The 19,228-nt window shown below is 46.6% G+C and overlaps 3 protein-coding genes across 3 annotated transcripts in view; 2 read left to right on the top strand and 1 right to left on the bottom strand.

Moving 5' to 3' along the window:
• Positions 1-6,164, bottom strand: part of LOC149435240 (uncharacterized) — a 95,202-nt gene extending 89,038 nt beyond the window's left edge. Inside the window, 1 exon segment of the mRNA XM_089662872.1 lies at positions 5,234-6,164. Within this exon segment, the coding sequence (XP_089518998.1) occupies positions 5,234-6,164 (931 nt within the window).
• Positions 6,165-10,966: 4,802 nt separating this feature from the next.
• Positions 10,967-11,776, top strand: LOC149435239 (general transcription factor II-I repeat domain-containing protein 2-like). Its single transcript, XM_089662871.1, has one exon. It carries the CDS (start codon positions 10,967-10,969, stop codon positions 11,774-11,776), a length of 810 nt encoding a protein of 269 aa, XP_089518997.1.
• Positions 11,777-11,857: 81 nt separating this feature from the next.
• LOC149435238 (general transcription factor II-I repeat domain-containing protein 2B-like) lies at positions 11,858-12,775 on the top strand. Its single transcript, XM_089662870.1, has one exon. It carries the CDS (start codon positions 11,858-11,860, stop codon positions 12,773-12,775), a length of 918 nt encoding a protein of 305 aa, XP_089518996.1.
• Positions 12,776-19,228: the final 6,453 nt, after the last annotated feature.

Genomic DNA, 19,228 nt, shown 5'->3' with positions numbered 1-19,228 from the left:
TCTGTGGCCCTGAGTAACAATTGTGTGTCTGTGCAAGTAACAATTCTGTGTCTGTGCAAGTAACAATTTTGTGTCTGTGAGAGTAACAATTCTCTGGCACTCAGTAACAATTCTGTCTGTCCCTGAGTAACAATTCTCTGGCACTCAGTAACAATTCTGTCTGTCCCTGAGTAACAATTCTCTGGCACTCAGTAACAATTCTGTCTGTCCCTGAGTATGAATTCTGTGGCCCTGAGTAACAATTCTGTCTCTGTGCGAGTAACAATTCTGTGTCTGTGCAAGTAACAATTTTGTGTCTGTGAGAGTAACAATTCTCTGGCACTCAGTAACAATTCTGTCTGTCCCTGAGTAACAATTCTCTGGCACTCAGTAACAATTCTGTCTGTCCCTGAGTATGAATTCTGTGGCCCTGAGTAACAATTGTGTGTCTGTGCAAGTAACAATTCTGTGTCTGTGCAAGTAACAATTTTGTGTCTGTGAGAGTAACAATTCTCTGGCACTCAGTAACAATTCTGTCTGTCCCTGAGTAACAATTCTCTGGCACTCAGTAACAATTCTGTCTGTCCCTGAGTAACAATTCTGTCTGTCCCTGAGTATGAATTCTGTGGCCCTGAGTAAGAATTCTCTGGCACTCAGTAACAATTCTGTCTGTCCCTGAGTAACAATTCTGTCTGTCCCTGAGTATGAATTCTGTGGCCCTGAGTAACAATTCTGTCTGTGCGAGTAACAATTCTGTGTCTGTGCAATAACAATTTTGTGTCTGTGCGAGTAACAATTCTCTGGCACTCAGTAACAATTCTGTCTGTCCCTGAGTAACAATTCTCTGGCACTCAGTAACAATTCTGTCTGTCCCTGAGTAACAATTCTGTCTGTCCCTGAGAATGAATTCTGTGGCCCTGAGTAAGAATTCTCTGGCACTCAGTAACAATTCTGTCTGTCCCTGAGTAACAATTCTCTGGCACTCAGTAACAATTCTGTCTGTCCCTGAGTAAAAATTCTGTGGCCCTAATAACGTTTCTGTGGCCCTAAGTAACAATTCTCTGGCACTGAGTGAAAATTCTGTCTGTCCCTGAGTATGAATTCTGTGGCCCTAACTAGCGTTTCTTTGTCCCAAAATAACGATTCTGTGGCCCTCATTAACAAGTCTGTGTCCCTGAGTAATGGTTCTCTGTCCCTAAGTAACTTCTCTCTGTCCCCAAGTATTGTTTCTGTGGCCCTAACTCTGTCCCTGTCCCTAGTACAGAGCGGTCTGCCTCTGTTCAATGACTGCAGGCAAATGAAGATTTCCAAAATGGCCGCTATATATACCTCGACCATTACACAGTGCTGGCTGGCTGGCTGCTGATTGGCTGATGCGATCACATGTCGTTGAGGAATGCATTATGGGGCAGCGCGCCTTGTCTGCGCGCCTTCCCCGACATCCCCGCTCCGTCGCCGCACATGTCAGCCGCCATTTTCGGAAAAATTTCGATTCGCGCGTCCGAATTAGGCTGTTTTTCGGATTCGGCACGAATCGAAATTTTTCCGATATTCGACTCGAATTCCACTTCGTATACTTCGATTCGCTCATCTCTAGTAACAATTGATGGAAACTGTATTTTAGTTGGAATAGACGTTGAATCATTATATACGTCTATTCCACCTGAGTGTGGGCTAAGATCAGCTCGTCATTTTCTCGATAGGTCATATCCTGAAATGGGAGGGCAAAACGAATTTATAAGTGAGCTGTTAGATTTTGCTCTGCATCATCATTTTTTTCAATGTAATAATATCTTCTACCAGCAGACTAGAGGCACCAGCGTGGGAGCACCGTGGGCCCCAGCGTATGCATGTCTGCACCTGGGCTTTTGGGAGGAACAGTTTGTCTGCAGGTCATCGATGTTTCTCGCACATGTTCAGATTTGGTTGAGATACATTGATGACGTGTTCCTCGTCTGGAGAGGGTCACTGGAGGAGTTAAAACTCTTCCTGGAGGAATTGAATCATAACTCCCTGAATATTAGACTTACATACAACTTTGATAAATGGCGTATTTCCTTCCTTGACCTTAGACTTGAGGGAGACATGCTGGTCACCAAAACGTTTAGAAAACCAACAGCAGCCAATACTTTACTTGAGGCTAAAAGCTATCACCTACGTTCACTGATCACTGGGATTCCAGTTGGACAGTTTCTAAGGTGTCGAAGAAACTGTTCCAATATTGATGACTTTAGACTAGAGCAGCAATGGGCAAACTACGGCCCGGCGGACCTTTTAATCCGGCCCGCGGAGCTAGGCTCCCGCTAGGCTCCTCTCACAGTCCGCCCTGAAGACCGGTGTAGCATGAAAATCTGTCTCCTATGAGGAACTGTCCCCCTCAACGTATCTGCGCATGTGCCGGAGATCGCCGATCGGCTGCTAATGCCTGAAACTGGCACATGCGCAGATACGTCGAGGGGGACAGATCCTCATAGGAGACAGATTTTCATGCTACACCGGAACGGCGCGGGAACACGGCGAGAGGAACGCGCGGAGCAAAGGTAAGTGAATTGACACAGGGGGGGACTTGGGGACTTAATATGGGGGATTAATTAATATGGGGAATGAATTACTATATGGGGGATGAATTACTATATGGGGGATTAATTACTATGGGGGATGAATTACTATATGGGGGATGAATTACTATATGGGGGATGAATTACTATGGGGGATGAATTACTATATGGGGGATGAATTACTATATGGGGGATGAATTACTATGGGGGATGAATTACTATATGGGGGATGAATTACTATGGGGGATTAATTACTATATGGGGGATCAATTACTATGGGGGATGAATTACTATATGGGGGATGAATTACTATATGGGGGACAAATTACTATATGGGGGATGAATTACTATGGGGGATGAATTACTATATGGGGGATGAATTACTATGCTTACTATGGGGGAATATTACTATACTTACTATGGATGACACATACACATCATTCATCTACTCTTGGTCCGGCCCCCGGGTCCAATATACGAACCCATTGCGGCCCTCTAGTCAAAAAGTTTGCCCACCCCTGGACTAGAGGCTCAAGACCTCTATAAAAGATTCAGGGAACGAGGATACTCCCACTCCCAGATTAGGAGGGCAAGAAAACGAGCAAACTAAACCGATTGGAAAATGTTAATATCTTCAAAAAAGGAAGAAGGCCAAGGGAAATAAACCTTACAACCAGGGGCGGACTGACAACTCATGGGGCTCCAGGGCAATAGGGGATTATGGGGCCCCTGTGTCCTTGCCCAAACTCAAAAAAGCCTATGAAAAAGGTACCAGGGGCATCTCATGGGGGTCCCCTACTGACCCCGGGCCCTCGGGCAGGGCCCGAGTTTCCAAATGGTCAGTCCACCCCTGCTTACAACCGGTCAGGATGATAACCCAGTTTGGAGCACAGTGTGGGGGGGGGGGGAAGTAAAACATATATTGGAAAAACATTGGAGGATTCTTACACAATGCCCCAATTTAGGTAAAATCGTAGGTGATCGTCCACTAATGGTGGCAAGGAGAGCCCCAAATCTTGGTGACCTACTTATTCACTCTGATTATCAGCCATTAAAACAATCAGCATGGCTTAAGTCACGCACAAAAGGGATGTATAAATGTGGAAAATGTCAAATTTGTAAATTTGTAGATCGTACTGATATGTTCTCTGATTCATATAACAAAGTTCACTTCAAAAGTCAAAGCCTTATAAACTTCTCTACAGCTAGAGTACTCTATACAGTTGCAAGAAAAAGTATGTGAACCCCTTGGGATTACGTGGAGTTTTGCATGAATTGGGCATAAAATGTGCTCTGAACGTCATCTAAGTCACAACGATAGAAGAACACAGTCCACATCCGCATGGACATACATTCCCATGTGATTCCCATCCACATGGACATACATTCCCGTGTAATTCCCATCCACATGGACATACATTCCCGTGTGATTCCCATCCACATGGACATACATTCCCCTGTGATTCCCATCCACATGGACATACATTCCCCTGTGATTCCCATCCACATGGACATACATTCCCCTGTGATTCCCATCCACATGGACATACATTCCCCTGTGATTCCCATCCACATGGACATACATTCCCCTGTGATTCCCATCCACATGGACATACATTCCCCTGTGATTCCCATCCACATGGACATACATTCCCCTGTGATTCCCATCCACATGGACATACATTCCCCTGTGATTCCCATCCACATGGACATACATTCCCGTGTGATTCCCATCCACATGGACATACATTCCCGTGTGATTCACATCCGCATGGACATACATTCCCGTGTGATTCCCATCCACATGGTCATACATTCCCGTGTGATTCCCATCCACATGGACATACATTCCCGTGTGATTCCCATCCACATGGACATACATTCCCGTGTGATTCCCATCCACATGGACATACATTCCCGTGTGATTCCCATCCGCATGGACATACATTCCCGTGTGATTCACATCCGCATGGAAATACATTCCCGTGTGATTCACATCCGCATGGACATACATTCAGGTGTGTTTCCCATCTGCATACGTTCCCGTGTGATTCACATGTTTATGCATTCATGTGTGATTCACATGCACATCCATTGCTGTGTAATTCACATGTACATACATTCCCGTGTGATTCACATGCAATTCCTAGCATGAACCGGTCCTAAATCCTATGGGACTGGTCACATCCCTGTCCTGCAGGCGCGGTGCGTTTTAAAGTCAATCCCTGCATTCCGCATCAATGTTGCGGTTTTGAAACGTTCCAAAAATTCAGCTCCCCGTTGCAATGGATGGAAAATTCAACAAAAACACATAAAAAAATGCGTCCTATGCCCACTATTCACAGATCAGAAATGCATCCAAAATGCTGCAGAAATACAAAATATGTGTTTATGGCATGTAGCCGTGTAGAAGCAGTCTGCCGATCCTACTGTCTGCTGAGCTCTCTACATTCCCAGTTATGGTCAAAAGACAACCCAGAATATCCGATATAACGTAACATTCCATTCTATTCTATTTGTGTTTTGATTCTGCTCTGTCCTCTGTATCTCCAGTGAGGGTATAAACACAATACAAAGGATTACAAAAAACAAACAAAAACCCCCCATAGACAAACCCCCCCCCATAGACAAACCCCCCCCCATAGACAAAACCACCACATAAGATATAAAGATCGATTTGTATGGAATTAACTCACTGTGTCTGCGTCTGTGCTGCTCTGATGCTGCGATGCTCTGATGCTGCGATGCTCTGATGCTGCGATGCTCTGATGCTGTGTGTCTCTGACGCTGTGCTTCTCTGATGATGTGTGTCTCTGACGCTGTGCTGCTCTGATGATGTGTGTCTCTGACGCTGTGCTGCTCTGATGATGTGTGTCTCCGACGCTGTGCTGTTCTGATGCCGTGTGTCTCCGACGCTGTGCTGCTCTGATGATGTGTGTCTCTGACGCTGTGCTGCTCTGATGATGTGCGTCTCTGACGCTGTGCTGCTCTGATGCTGTGCTGCTCTGATGATGTGTGTCTCTGACGCTGTGCTGCTCTGATGATGTGTGTCTCTGACGCTGTGCTGCTCTGATGATGTGTGTCTCTGACGCTGTGCTTCTCTGATGATGTGCGTCTCTGACACTGTGCTGCTCTGATGATGTGCGTCTCTGACACTGTGCTGCTCTGATGATGTGCGTCTCTGATGCTGTGCTGCTCTGATGATGTGCGTCTCTGACGCTGTGCTGCTCTGATGATGTGCGTCTCTGACGCTGTGCTTCTCTGATGATGTGCGTCTCTGACGCTGTGCTGCTCTGATGATGTGCGTCTCTGACGCTGTGCTGCTCTGATGATGTGTGTCTCTGACGCTGTGCTGCTCTGACGCTGTGCTGCTCTGATGCTGTGCTGCTCTGATGCTGTGCTGTTCTGATGATGTGTGTCTCTGACGCTGTGCTGCTCTGACGCTGTGCTGCTCTGATGCTGTGCTGCTCTGATGCTGTGCTGTTCTGATGATGTGTGTCTCTGACGCTGTGCTGCTCTGATGCTGTGCTGCTCTGACGCTGTGCTGCTTTGATGCTGTGCATCTCTCATGCTGTGCTGCTTTGATGCTGTGCATCTCTCATGCTGTGCTGCTCTGACGCTGTGCATCTCTGATGCTGTGCTGCCTGTAAATGTGAAGCTGCACCCTGATCATGGAATGTGTGACCTTTCAGCATTGGTTTCATTTCTCTGTAAGCAGAAGAGCCTTCCTCTGTGAAATCACTTGACTTCTAGTTCTCCTGACAGTCACGCCTGGAATCTATCTCCTGGTCTCAGCCTCCTGCAGCACTCCACAGTGGTCCTGGGAGGTGCATTCTGGGGTAGGGCTGGTGCTAGACTACTCTGCACCCTGGGCAAGACCAGTTACTTGACCCCCACCCAAAAAAAAAAAAAATTAAAAACAAATTAAACAGTAGAAAATATGAAATCAACAAAACGACCGCCACATGTCTTTTTATTTGCAAAAATAAGTTCCATAAGATGCCACCGATATCAAGACAAAATATACAGCTACTTGCTAACTATTTAGTTTTTCTTCCACTGAGTATAATTGCCAGCAATTGATGTACATTTATGGGCGGTCACAAGCCCATTATAAATAGTGTATGGAAGGTAGGCATCTCATTGGTCCCGACGAAGCCGAGTGAGATACGCCCATCGGCGAAACGTGTTGACGTCACACGTCAGGTACGTCACTGCATTGGCGCCATACACGCTGACCATCAGGGGAGGCAGCCATACTCGCTGGCCACGAGTGGTGCAAGGCTGAACAAGTACCCGGGCGGGAGCGGAGCCCGTTGGACAACAGTCCCGATGGTGGCAGCTGCCTCCAGGACTGCGGCTGGATATCCAGACGAAGGAAACTCGGTTAGAGCATCACCTATGGCTTGGGTGGTGAGTGAACTGCAGCCTAACTAAAAGGGAACACGGCGCATGTACGCCATGTATATTTACTACCAAGAACTCATATATTGACTTTCCATATGTCACGTATTTGTTTCAGGATGGGGATATCATGCTCACTATATAAAGGTGCATGGCACCCTACACCTATTACAAGGCACGGAAGATCCAGCACTCTATATTACAACATCAATATTAAGGTGGTCCATAGCCCGCATGTTGCGGTGAAGAAACCCCTTAAGGCGGGGCCCTGCCAGATCTACTACATTGAGGAAGCCAAGTGATGACCTGTATACTGTTTATTCAGTTCATTCTACATATTATTATGGACATATATATTGCTGCTTGATACTCTACCACCTACTTTTGCCATTATCCATTGTCATTATTGCCTCATTTGGCCACCATAGAGGCCAACCGCATCTCTCTCTCTCTCTCTCTCTATATATATATATATATATATATGCATTTTAGCCCACATTACCTGATTAGGTCCATGGGCAATCATATCTATTACTTGGTACTTGATATCAGCCATTCATTGCACTGCATGCTATGCCTATATTGGTACAGTTTTTGGATATACCTCCTGCTTGGCGCTGTAACCTGTGTCGGTGCTGCAAATGTATTAGACCATTGTCACTATGTCTGCAGCACTTTACTACTTAGACCGGTCTTGATGTATGATTTTGTATGTTTTTAGGTCTGTCTTTGTATTATCTCATACTGAGGTGATGGTGAACTGGGGTATTTACCTCATTTGTCCACATTTGTACTGTGTAATACAGCATCATTTTTGGAATTACTTTGAGTATCGCATTCTGTCCATGATGTAACCAATTTTTGTGAATCTGTTTTCACGTCCCCTCTTTTTTGCTGCATGTTTTTTGGTTACTGGGCAGATAATTTACGTCTAGCGATGCATGATATTTATAGGCCTCTAAATGTTCTCTTATTGGCTCTTCACCATCACTTCGCCCAACATCCTTCAGTTGACCACAACAGAAGGTTTCATCTAATTCCCGATGAACTGCCTGCAATGCAAGCCTTGGGTGGCTCTTCAGCATCACTTCGCCCAACATCTTTCAGTTGACCACAACAGAAGGTTTCATCCAATTCCTGATGAACCGCCTGCAATGCAAGCCTTGGGTTGCTCTTCAGCATCACTCCACCCAACATCCTTCAGTTGACCACAACAGAAGGTTTCATCTAATTCCCGATGAACTGCCTGCAATGCAAGCCTTGGGTGGCTCTTCAGCATCACTTCGCCCAACATCTTTCAGTTGACCACAATAGAAGGTTTCATCCAATTCCTGATGAACCGCCTGCAATGCAAGCCTTGGGTGGCTCTTCAGGATCACTCCACCCAACATCCTTCAGTTGACCACAACAGAAGGTTTCATCCAATTCCTGATGAACCGCCTGCAATGCAAGCCTTGGGTGGCTCTTCAGGATCACTTCGCCCAACATCCTTCAGTTGACCATAACAGAAGGTTTCATCTAATTCCTGATGAACCGCCTGCAATGCAAGCTTTGGGGGGCTCTTCAGCATCACTCCGCCCAACATCTTTCAGTTGACCACAACAGAAGGTTTCATCCAATTCCTGATGAACCGCCTGCAATGCAAGCTTTGGGGGGCTCTTCAGCATCACTTCACCCAACATCTTTCAGTTGACCATAACAGAAGGTTTCATCTAATTCCTGATGAACCGCCTGCAATGCAAGCTTTGGGGGGCTCTTCAGCATCACTCCGCCCAACATCCTTCAGTTGACCATAACAGAAGGTTTCATCCAATTCCAATTCCTGATGAACCGCCTGCAATGCAAGCCTTGTGTGGCTCTTCAGCATCACTCCGCCCAACATCCTTCAGTTGACCATAACAGAAGGTTTCATCTAATTCCTGATGAACCGCCTGCAATGCAAGCCTTGGGTGGCTCTTCAGCATCACTCCGCCCAACATCCTTCAGTTGACCATAACAGAAGGTTTCATCTAATTCCTGATGAACCGCCTGCAATGCAAGCCTTGGGTGGCTCTTCAGCATCACTCTACCCAACATCCTTCAGTTGACCATAACAGAAGATTTCATCCAATTCCTGATGAACCGCCTGCAATGCAAGCTTTGGGGGGCTCTTCAGCATCACTTCACCCAACATCTTTCAGTTGACCATAACAGAAGGTTTCATCTAATTCCTGATGAACCGCCTGCAATGCAAGCTTTGGGGGGCTCTTCAGCATCACTCCGCCCAACATCCTTCAGTTGACCATAACAGAAGGTTTCATCCAATTCCAATTCCTGATGAACCGCCTGCAATGCAAGCCTTGTGTGGCTCTTCAGCATCACTCCGCCCAACATCCTTCAGTTGACCATAACAGAAGGTTTCATCTAATTCCTGATGAACCGCCTGCAATGCAAGCCTTGGGTGGCTCTTCAGCATCACTCCGCCCAACATCCTTCAGTTGACCATAACAGAAGGTTTCATCTAATTCCTGATGAACCGCCTGCAATGCAAGCCTTGGGTGGCTCTTCAGCATCACTCTACCCAACATCCTTTAATCCAAATATTGAAGGAGCCGGATGATGAATTGTCAGCTGAGCAGTGACTGCAGCCAATCCACTACCGCCACTGCTTGGGTGTGTCTGTGGGGCTGTCTGTAGTATGGGAACTGAAACTTCTTGTGATGAAACCAAATATCCCACATTCCCGAGTCTAGTGCTCTGCAGGTCAGAGCTACGCAGTAATTAGATCTGACACAGACACAAGCAGGCAGAGCAATGAAGGGAGGAGGTGTTTTTAGTTCCATTAGCAGTCCCACATTTGTGATACAACTCAGAGAAAATGGTGAGGCATGGATTGGATGCTGTGTGACCCGGAACAGGAGGTTGTCTGCCCTATTGGCACATAGGGACAAGCTAGATGAATGAATACATGGACATAAGGGAATTGATCAGCCATGACACTACGAACTGCAGACACAACATGTGATCCATCATTACAAGGCAAGGAAACAAACAACACAGAGAATAGGACTTCACTAATACCGAGTTATACAACAAACGCATCTGGACGTATACAACGCCTTTAAAAATTCTAGTATAATTGAAGGGTATAAATTCTTTATTTAAATGTCCATTTATTAGAAAGTTTTCACAATTTATGACCAATTTATGACAATTCAGACATTTCATGTCCAGCATCTACTGCAGGCATGTCCAAAGTCCGGCCCGCGGGCCAATTGCGGCCCGCGTTCCGGACTGAAACGGCCCCACAGATGAGCTACCCAAATATATAACTTACGGCCCCCGGTAGTGATTCCCTGAAAGCTACAGAGGACTCCAGCGATCTCTAGCTGCGGCACTTGACAGCATCAGCCAGCGCAGGAAGGAGAGCCCAAATCTCGCGACGTCCGAGATCTCGTGAGATTTGGGCTTTCCTTCTCTGTGTGCCGGCTGATGACGTCAATTCCCGCTCGAGAGATCCCTGGAATCCTCAGCGGCGTTCGCAGAATCACTAGAGGAGGACCGTAAGTTATATATATTGTGCAGCTCATCTGTGGGGTCCGGAACGTGGGCCGAGGGACAGTGCAAGGAGAAACAAAGCCCAAATCTCGCGACCTCCGAGATCTCGCGAGATTTGGGCTTTCCTTCTCCCTTTGCTGGCTGATGACGTCAAGTCCAAGTCCAGAGAGTGCTGAGCCTCCACACAAAGCCACAAGGGCCACAAAGGCAAAGTATTAAAAGTAAAAAAAACAGACAACACACTGACAGGCAGGCCGGGCTGTGCTCAGGATACATTAAAGCAGACAAGGGAGCATATAGGAATCTGGTAATACCCTTCATTAACCCCTAACTGTCCATCACTGTGCTATAATGCCATGATGATCTGATGTGTTACTATTGCACAGCCTGCTATTGTCTGCCTGTGTTACAGTATCCTATCTTTGCTGTTCCACCCTCTGCTCCTTGTAGTCTCTACATAACTTCTCCCCTTCTGGCCAATTTTTATAATGGCAACTACAAATAAGAAACGAAAAGTTGACAGTGAGGGCCGCCGCTTCCAGGACAGGTGGAAAGTGGAATATTTTTTCACTGAAATACGGAATCACTGTGTTTGTCTGATATGCCAAGAGACTGTGGCTGTTTACAAGGAATTTAATGTCAAGAGACACTACCAGACGAGACATAGCACATACGACAAGCTAACAGGGCGCGACCGCAGTGAAAAGTTGAAGCAACTTGAAGCTGTTTTAATGTCACAACAGCGATTTTTCACAAGAGCCCGTGAATCAAATGAAAATGCCACAAAGGCTAGCTATGAGGTGGCAGCGTTAATTGCTAAAAATTGCAAATCTTTTGCTGAGGGTGAGTTTATCAAAGAATGTGTCATGAAAATGGTGCAGAATATCTGTCCCGAGAAGAAGCAAGAGTTTGCCAACATTTGCCTGGCTCGTAACACTGTAGCAAGGAGAATTGAAGAGATTTCATCAGATATTAAGAGACAGTTAACGTCAAAAGGAGTTGATTTTGACTTCTTTTCAATAGCCTGTGATGAAAGCACGGACCTCTCTGACACAGCTCAGTTGCTGATTTTTCTGAGAGGGGTGGATGATGAAATGAATGTGACTGAGGAGCTGCTTGACCTCCAGAGCCTTAAGGACCAAACAAGAGGAAAAGATTTATTTGTCTCTGTTAGTTCTGCCATAGATGACATGAAACTGCCTTGGAACAAGGTTACTGGGATTATTACTGATGGGGCACCTGCCATGACTGGTGAACGAAGTGGATTATCAACCCTAATCTGTAACAAGGTGATTTAAGAAGGAGGCTACGCTATCAAACTTCATTGTATCATTCATCAACACGTTCTCTGTGCTAAACATCTCAAATATGATCATGTTATGAAACCGGTGCTAAAGACCATTCATTGCATCCGCTCTAAAGCCCTGTGCCACCGCCAGTTTAAACAGTTTTTACTGGATATCCAGGCTGAATACGAAGATGTTTTATATCATAATGATGTAAGATGGCTCAGTCGGGGGTCTGCACTGCAGCGTTTCTACTCTCTCAGAAAGGAAATTGGAGAATTCTTGGAAACAAAGGGACAACCAATGCGAGAACTATCTGATCCTATTTGGCTGGCTGATTTGGGATTTCTAGTCGACAGAACAAAGCATCTGAATGTACTGAACACGAGTCTTCAGGGCAAAGATGCAGCGGTGAACCAGCTTTATTCACACCTCAAAGCCTTTGGAACAAAGCTGCAACTTTTCCTAAGGCATTTGTCACAAACGCAGCCCAATACTGTTCACTTTTCAGCGTTGCAGGAAATAATGAACAGTTTTCCACAGGATGATATCAGTGCGCAAACGAGCAGGTATGCAGCGGACATCGCATCTCTGGCTGGAGAGTTTAAACGGCGCTTTCAAGATTTTGCAGCTATTGAAAAGGAGATCAGCATTTTCTCCTCTCCATTCTCTGTTGACCCCGGCAATGCTCCAGATCAGCTGCAGCTTGAGCTCATTGAGCTGCATTGTGACAGCGAGTTACGCAGTCGTCACCAACAGCTCTCTCTTGTGAACTTTTACCGCCAACTGGATAAGAGCCGGTTTCAAGAGATTCAAACATTGGCTAAGAAAATGTTGAGCTTGTTTGGCTCAACATATTTGTGTGAGAAGACATTCTCTGTTATGAACCGTGTGAGGACAAGACTAAGTGACTCTCATCTGCGTGACATTTTGCGCATCAAAACCACGGCCTTTGAACCAGACCTAACCTATGTGCTGCAGTCCAGATCTCAGTTTCACCCTTCACATTAGTGCAGGCAAGTTTTTTTTTTCAATTGAGAGGAATACATTGTAAAATCTCAGTTAATGTCAGTTGGTCTAAATCAGTTCTAAATATATTTGAACACATGTATACTTGGTGTTATGTTCCTGTTCACATTTTTTGAACTTAAAAGTTGACAGACAACCTTCATACTTTGTGTGATGTACTTTCTAATGTTCCTGACATATTTCAGCTTCCTGTTTTTTTGAGATTAAAGGTAGAGTGATTTAACACCTGTTTAGATTTGTCATCCAAGTCACAAAATGAAAAGTATGCCGTTTTCAATAAACTTTTGCATAAAATAGTTCATTTGCATTTAATTTTAATGGTTCATCAGAAAGTCGGGCAAAATGGTCGGCCCTCGCACATGTTCATTTCATCAAATCTGGCACTCTTCCAAAAAAGTTTGGAGACCCCTGATCTACTGTAAAGAACATTGTGACTGATGACAATTTTCAACAGTTTGCCGGAAAATGATGACATAGGAGGACGCAATCAGTTCTGAAGAAGAGTCTTCCAGGCACAGGGCCAATGCCATATAGTCAGCGATGTGACGGCAGAGTCCTGGCTACTAGTGTTGGGCTGAATGTTCGAGTCGAACATAGACCATTTGTGTGTTTGCTGAACACACGAACGGTACGGCCATTCAGCAGGCTCTTCGCCCCCTGCACCCTGACGGTGTATTGTGATTGGTCAAAGCAATGCACCTGACCACAGGTCATCTTCCATCAAAGGTTAGACAACAGGTAGCCAAACTGATGAGCATTGACTGGAAGTTCCACATACCCTGCCATCCACAGAGTTCTGCTCAGGTAGGACGGGCAAATAGAACCCTGAAGGAAAAACTAAGGAAGGCAGCAGGTGGGACATTTAAGGGATGGGAGGTGTAGCTGCCGGCTGTTCTGGCTGAGATGAGGATGACACCTAATAAAGTCACCAAATTTTTTTTTTTTTTAAATTCTTATGGACAGGCCATTCCCCTCCCCCTGGACAAGAGGTCCTTTTGGTAGTTATGCCGGGTGATTTAGAATGAATCCAGGAAAGTTATGTCCGGGAACTGATTAGGGTGCTGAATGTTGTATACGGTGATGTGTTTCTCTCATTTCCTCTTCCCACAGATGATCCAACCCACCCATACAAGCCAGGAGATCGGGAAGTGGTGAAAGCGGAGTTCCAGATGAAGAAAAAAAAGTCAGCAGCTATAAAAACTGTAGCTGCTGAGTTTTAAAATACATCCACTTACCTCTCCCTCGGTCCCGCGGTGTCCTCACCACGGCTGGTATCACGGACCAGGGGCGGACTGACCATTTGGAAACTCAGGCACTGCCCGAGGGCCCGGGGTCAGTAGGGCTTTTTTGAGTTTGGGCAACAACACAGGGGCCCCATGATTCCCTATTGCCCGGGGGCCCCATGAGTTGTCAGTCCGCCCCTGTCACCGACCATCTTCTTTCCCAGGCACCGGCATCTTCAGTGTGGGTACCCGGTTGTGACAGCTTGCGGCTTCACAGCCAGGTGCCCACTGCGCATGCGCGAGAAGCGCTTTGTGAACGGCCCCGTAGTCTTCTGGGACCTGTCACGTGTCCCAGAAGACTACGGGGAGGGAGGGGGAGAGGACAACTTCCACTTCCGATCGCCTTAAGTGATCTCAGCGGAGGTGGGAGCGGGTACCTGTCAAATTCACTCCACAAAGGTGCCAATCCTTAATGAGGAGCTGGGGACAAAGACTTAAAGAGGAACTTCCCCTTTTGGGTGGAGCTCTGCTTTGAGGAACTTCACAGACACAATCCTCAATGAGGAGCGGGGGACAAAGACTTAAAGAGGAACGTCCCATTTTGGGTGGAGCTTCACTTGAAGGAACTTCACAGATACAATCCTCAATGAGGAGCGGGGGACAAAGACTTAAAGAGGAACGTCCCCTCTTGGGTGGAGCTCTGCTTGAAGGAACTTCACAGACACAATCCTCAATGAGGAGCGGGGGACAAAGACTTCAAGAGGAACGTCCCCTTTTGGGTGGAACTCTGCTTGAAGGAACTTCACAGACACAATCCTCAATGAGGAGCAGGGGACAAAGACTTAAAGAGGAACGTCCCCTTTTGGGTGGAGCTCCGCTTTAAGTAACTTCACAGACACAAGACCGCAGATCCACCGTATGAAGAACCCACCATAGTGAGGGCTGTGATGAGAACCTCAGTTCTGATTGGTGACTCCAACGTCTTCTAGCTTCTAGAGCAAAGAGGATCCCGGAACCACCAAAGAATGAGGAGCAACAGATGGAACAAGGAAAGGAGACGGACCTATCAACGCCCTCCAATCTTCAGAATACTGCTTCCTCCAGAGACGGCCTGGAAGAACTTTCTTCTGATTGGTTGTCTCTCAGTGATAACTCTTTCAGATAGTCATGGCTACCATCATCTACATGAAGGGCCACCAATCTGTGGCCACAACCAGAAGACTGGAAATGGCTGAACTAATAAAGAGCAGAAGAGATGATTGACTGAAGATATGTCACAGCTGACCTTTACATGTCGGTATGCCAAGCCCTCGGGTATCAAGAGTTGTTGGGTTTGTAGGCTCCGCCCCAAAACATTGAACATTCCATTCTATGCTGCACCAAAGAATGTGATGGATGTTTATTGGTCATGTGAGGATCATCCTCACCAATGTGACTACAAGGTGGACATTTGAGGTGTTGGTGGTGATGGAACCTGAATGGTGACTTCATTTAGGCAACAAAAGAAATGAAGGGAAGAATTTAGCGGCGAGTCTAAACGTTCCATCACCGGGGCGGGACCTGAGGATGGAGACTTTGTACAATTAATGCCACTAACAATCGATGTAAAAATACACAGAAAACATCACAAGAGGTGGGGGGGGGGTGGAATGTTGGACTTGAATGTTGCATTGAGGAGACGGGGGCTGATGAATGAAATAATATAGAAGGAGTGGGAGCAGCATTGACCGGGCTGTGTGAGTCTACTGCTGACCATGGATACAGAACACGTCTGCTGAGATCCCAGACTGCTATGAAGTCATTGAGAATCATAGAGAGCAGGTAAATGCTCTACAAGCTGGAGCTCCATCCATAGCTGAGGATGGCTGGAACCCTTTTATACAGATGGGAAGTTTTGGAGATTTTTTTTGGATGGTTTCAGAAAGTATGTTCTGTTTTTTTACTAATATTTATGTTCTGTGTTGTTGCTGATCTTTCACGTGTGTTTGTGACAAGTCCCGCCCTCCCTATAGAAGATATACTGCTACAGGGCGGCACGGATGCGCAAAATCACGTATATATATAACCTGATTTTTCATTTCTGGGTAGGGGGCGAGCCTTCCCACACCGCCATTCGCAGCTGTCAATCATGCGTCCCAGCCAATAATTACTCGCTGTTGCCCGGCGATTGCCGGGGATCTCTGATGGGGAGGAGAACTGTTTGTAAAAACAAAACAGTTCTCCTCCCTGTCGGCTCGGGCACACTGCATAGCACAGCCATCCAGAGCAGTGTGATTACAGTGAAGCACAAAGACCCCGCCCCCTAGTAAAACACTCCCAGCACACAGTTAACCCTTTGATCGCCCCAGATGTTAACCCCTTCCTGCCCAGTGCCATTAGTACAGTGTCAGTGCATTATTCAGCACTGATCACTGTATTGGTGTCACTGGGGATGTCAGTGACACCGAGTCAGTCCCCCTCCAGTGTCAGAATGCCCACCGCAGTCCCGCTATAAGTCGCTGATCGCCGCCATTACTAGTAAAAATAAAAATCCCCGTATTTATCCGCCATTTTGAACGCTATAACTTCCACGTAAACCAATTAACGTACACGTATCGGGATTTTTTTTTTCAGGGAAGACACGGAGCGGGAGATATTTTGGCCGAAATTTATAACGAAATTTGATTTCTTACATTTTTTTTACTGGACGTGTTTTATAGCAAAAAGTCCCAAATATAGTTTTTTTTCTAAAAATTGTCGGTCTTTTTTATAGCGTAAAAAAATAACGCACAGGCGATCAAATACCACCAAAAGAAAGCTCAATTAGAGGGGAAAAAAGGACGTACATTTCATTTGGGTGCGGCGTTGCATGACCGCGCAATTGTCAGTTAAAGTAACTAAGCGTCTTAACGCAAAAAATTGCCTGGCCAGGAAGAGGTGAGGGGGGTATCCTCAGGAGGGGGGAGGGAATCCTCAGGAGGGGGAGGGGTTAAAGCAAATCTTCACCTATTAACGCTTTAGCTGCCAGTGCAGGTTTTTTTTCCATTATTTTATGCACACGTTAAAGTGGTTGTAAGCCCTCCATATCCCAGTGCAGTGATTGGCACAGAGATGAAACAAATCCCCCTACATAAGTTGTACCTATTTATCTTCTCTTCTTTACATCCGTTCAATGCCTCTTCATCAGTGCCCATCAGTGCAACTTATCAGTACCCATCAGTGCCGCCTCATCAGTGAATCCTCATTAGTGACCATCAGTGCCTCTTCATCAGTGCCCATCAGTACAGCCTCATCAATGTCCATCAATGCAGCCTATCCGTACCCATCAGTGCAGCCTCTTCAGTGCAACCTCATCAGTGCCCATCAATGCCGCCTCATCAGTGCCCCTCGGTGCAGCCTCATCAGTGCAGCCTCATCGGTGCCCATCAGTGCAGCCTCATCGGTGCCCATCAGTGCAGCCTCATCAGTGCAGCCTCATCAGTACAGCCTCATCAGTGCCCATCATTGCAGCCTCATCAGTGCCCATCAGTACAGCCTCATCAGTGCAGCCTCATCAGTGCCCATCAGTACAGCCTCATCAGTACAGCCTCATCAGTGCCCATCAGTACAGCCTCATCAGTGCCCATCAGTGCAGCCTCATCAATGCAGCCTATCAATACCCATCAGTACAGCCTCATCAGTGCCCCATCGGTGCAGCCTCATCAATGCAGCCTATCAATACCCATCAGTACAGCCTCATCAGGCCCATCAGTACAGCCTCATCAGTTCCCATCAGTGCAGCCTATCAATACCCATCAGTGCAGCCTCATCAGTGCAGCCTCATCAGTGCCCATCAGTGCAGCCTCATCAGCACATATTAGTGAAGAAGAAAAATTACTTATTTGCAAAATGTTATAACAGAAACGAAAAGAGAGGTTTTTTTTTTCCCTTCAAAAATTTCAGTCTTTTTTAATTTGTTTACCAAAAATACCCCCCGTGGTAATTGAATACCACCAAAACAAAGCTCTATTTGTGTGAAACAAAATGATACAGATATGAGAACAATGTTGCATGACCGCGCAATTGTCATTCAAAGTGTGACAGCGCTGTAAGCTGAAAATTGGCCTTGGCAGGAAGGGAAGGGGGGGGGAGAGACCGGTAGGCGAGGGGTTAAAGCCTGATAAAGCGGATTTCCACCCAAAAGCAGAAGCTCCGTTTATCTTTTATTTTTTTTTTATGGCAAGAACTTCGCTATAGAAAGCAAAAATGTCACCGGACAGGTTTTTGTTTTTATGCAGAAAGGGAAATTCTTTCTTTAGAGATTTTCTCTCACTTCCTGGAGTGTCTCAGGGACAAGAAGTGAAGGAAAATCTCCAGAATGGCAGGTTCCATCTCAAAGGTTGCTTTATGTATTGACCTTCCTACACCCAGTCTGTCTGGTGGTATGGTCACTTGCTAGCTTGGCACCATCCACAGGCAGCGTAACTCTTCGATGAGACAGAGAAGTGGAATCCGACACGATTTGAATTCAGCTGATTGCAGTACAGAGGATGTATTTCACGTCTCAGGTGTAAGAAGACAATGACTTTCCTAAGCCCTGTCTCTGTGTAGCACCCTCCTCGTTCAGCTAGGGGGAGCTAGATGGTTGGACAGGAGCTGATTGGCTGGTGTAATAGCCGGAGGGGTCAAATTGTGGTCAGGGCTGAGAGACTCTGCAGGCTCCTGCTCCCCCTGCTCTGAGGCTTTTGGAGGAGGGTCTTGGAGGCAGTGGGTGGATCTGAAGAGTGGGCTGGCTGGCTGCCTTCTTGAGGGTCCTTGGCCAATCCGCAACAGAAGGCTTGGCAAGGGGCTGAGACTCCCTTAAAAGTGTTTGGAGCGTGCTCAGTGGTAGAAGAGTCAGGTGGAAGAGGGAGAGAGAGCAAGATATGAGGCTGGAGGAGGAAGGAGGCTGCCAGGAGGCCTAGTGGGATGGGGCCTATCTGTGAGTCTGGAGCTGGAATGAGAGAAAGCTCAGAACTGACTGGTCCATGAGAGAGGACCACCTGTAGGGCAGGGAAGGAGCGGCCCAGCTGATTGGCCTGGTAGCAGCAGCCAACCCGCAAGCGGTACAGGAGAGGATCTGAGTTCACCCCCCCCCCCCCTCCTGGGCTGAATGGGGGATGGAGCACTCCAGTGGGAAACCAGATTACCCCCTACTAGTGACTGTGCACCCACTTAAAGGGGCAGGAGCCAGATCCCCTGCTCAGGACAATCC

The sequence above is a fragment of the Staurois parvus genome, unplaced genomic scaffold (genome assembly GCF_062004578.1).
Source record: "Staurois parvus isolate SC_StPar_1 unplaced genomic scaffold, SC_StPar_1.0 ptg001572l, whole genome shotgun sequence".
Taxonomy (NCBI): Eukaryota; Metazoa; Chordata; class Amphibia; order Anura; family Ranidae; genus Staurois; species Staurois parvus.
The sequence above is the reverse complement of the archived record's forward strand: the minus strand, read 5'-3'. Positions and strand labels throughout refer to the sequence as shown.

What these genes read in the sequence shown, in the direction of transcription:
- LOC149435239 (XM_089662871.1), top strand. Translation starts at nt 10,967, where the DNA reads ATGGCAACTACAAATAAGAAACGAAAAGTTGACAGTGAGGGCCGCCGC.
- LOC149435238 (XM_089662870.1), top strand. Translation starts at nt 11,858, where the DNA reads ATGAAACCGGTGCTAAAGACCATTCATTGCATCCGCTCTAAAGCCCTG.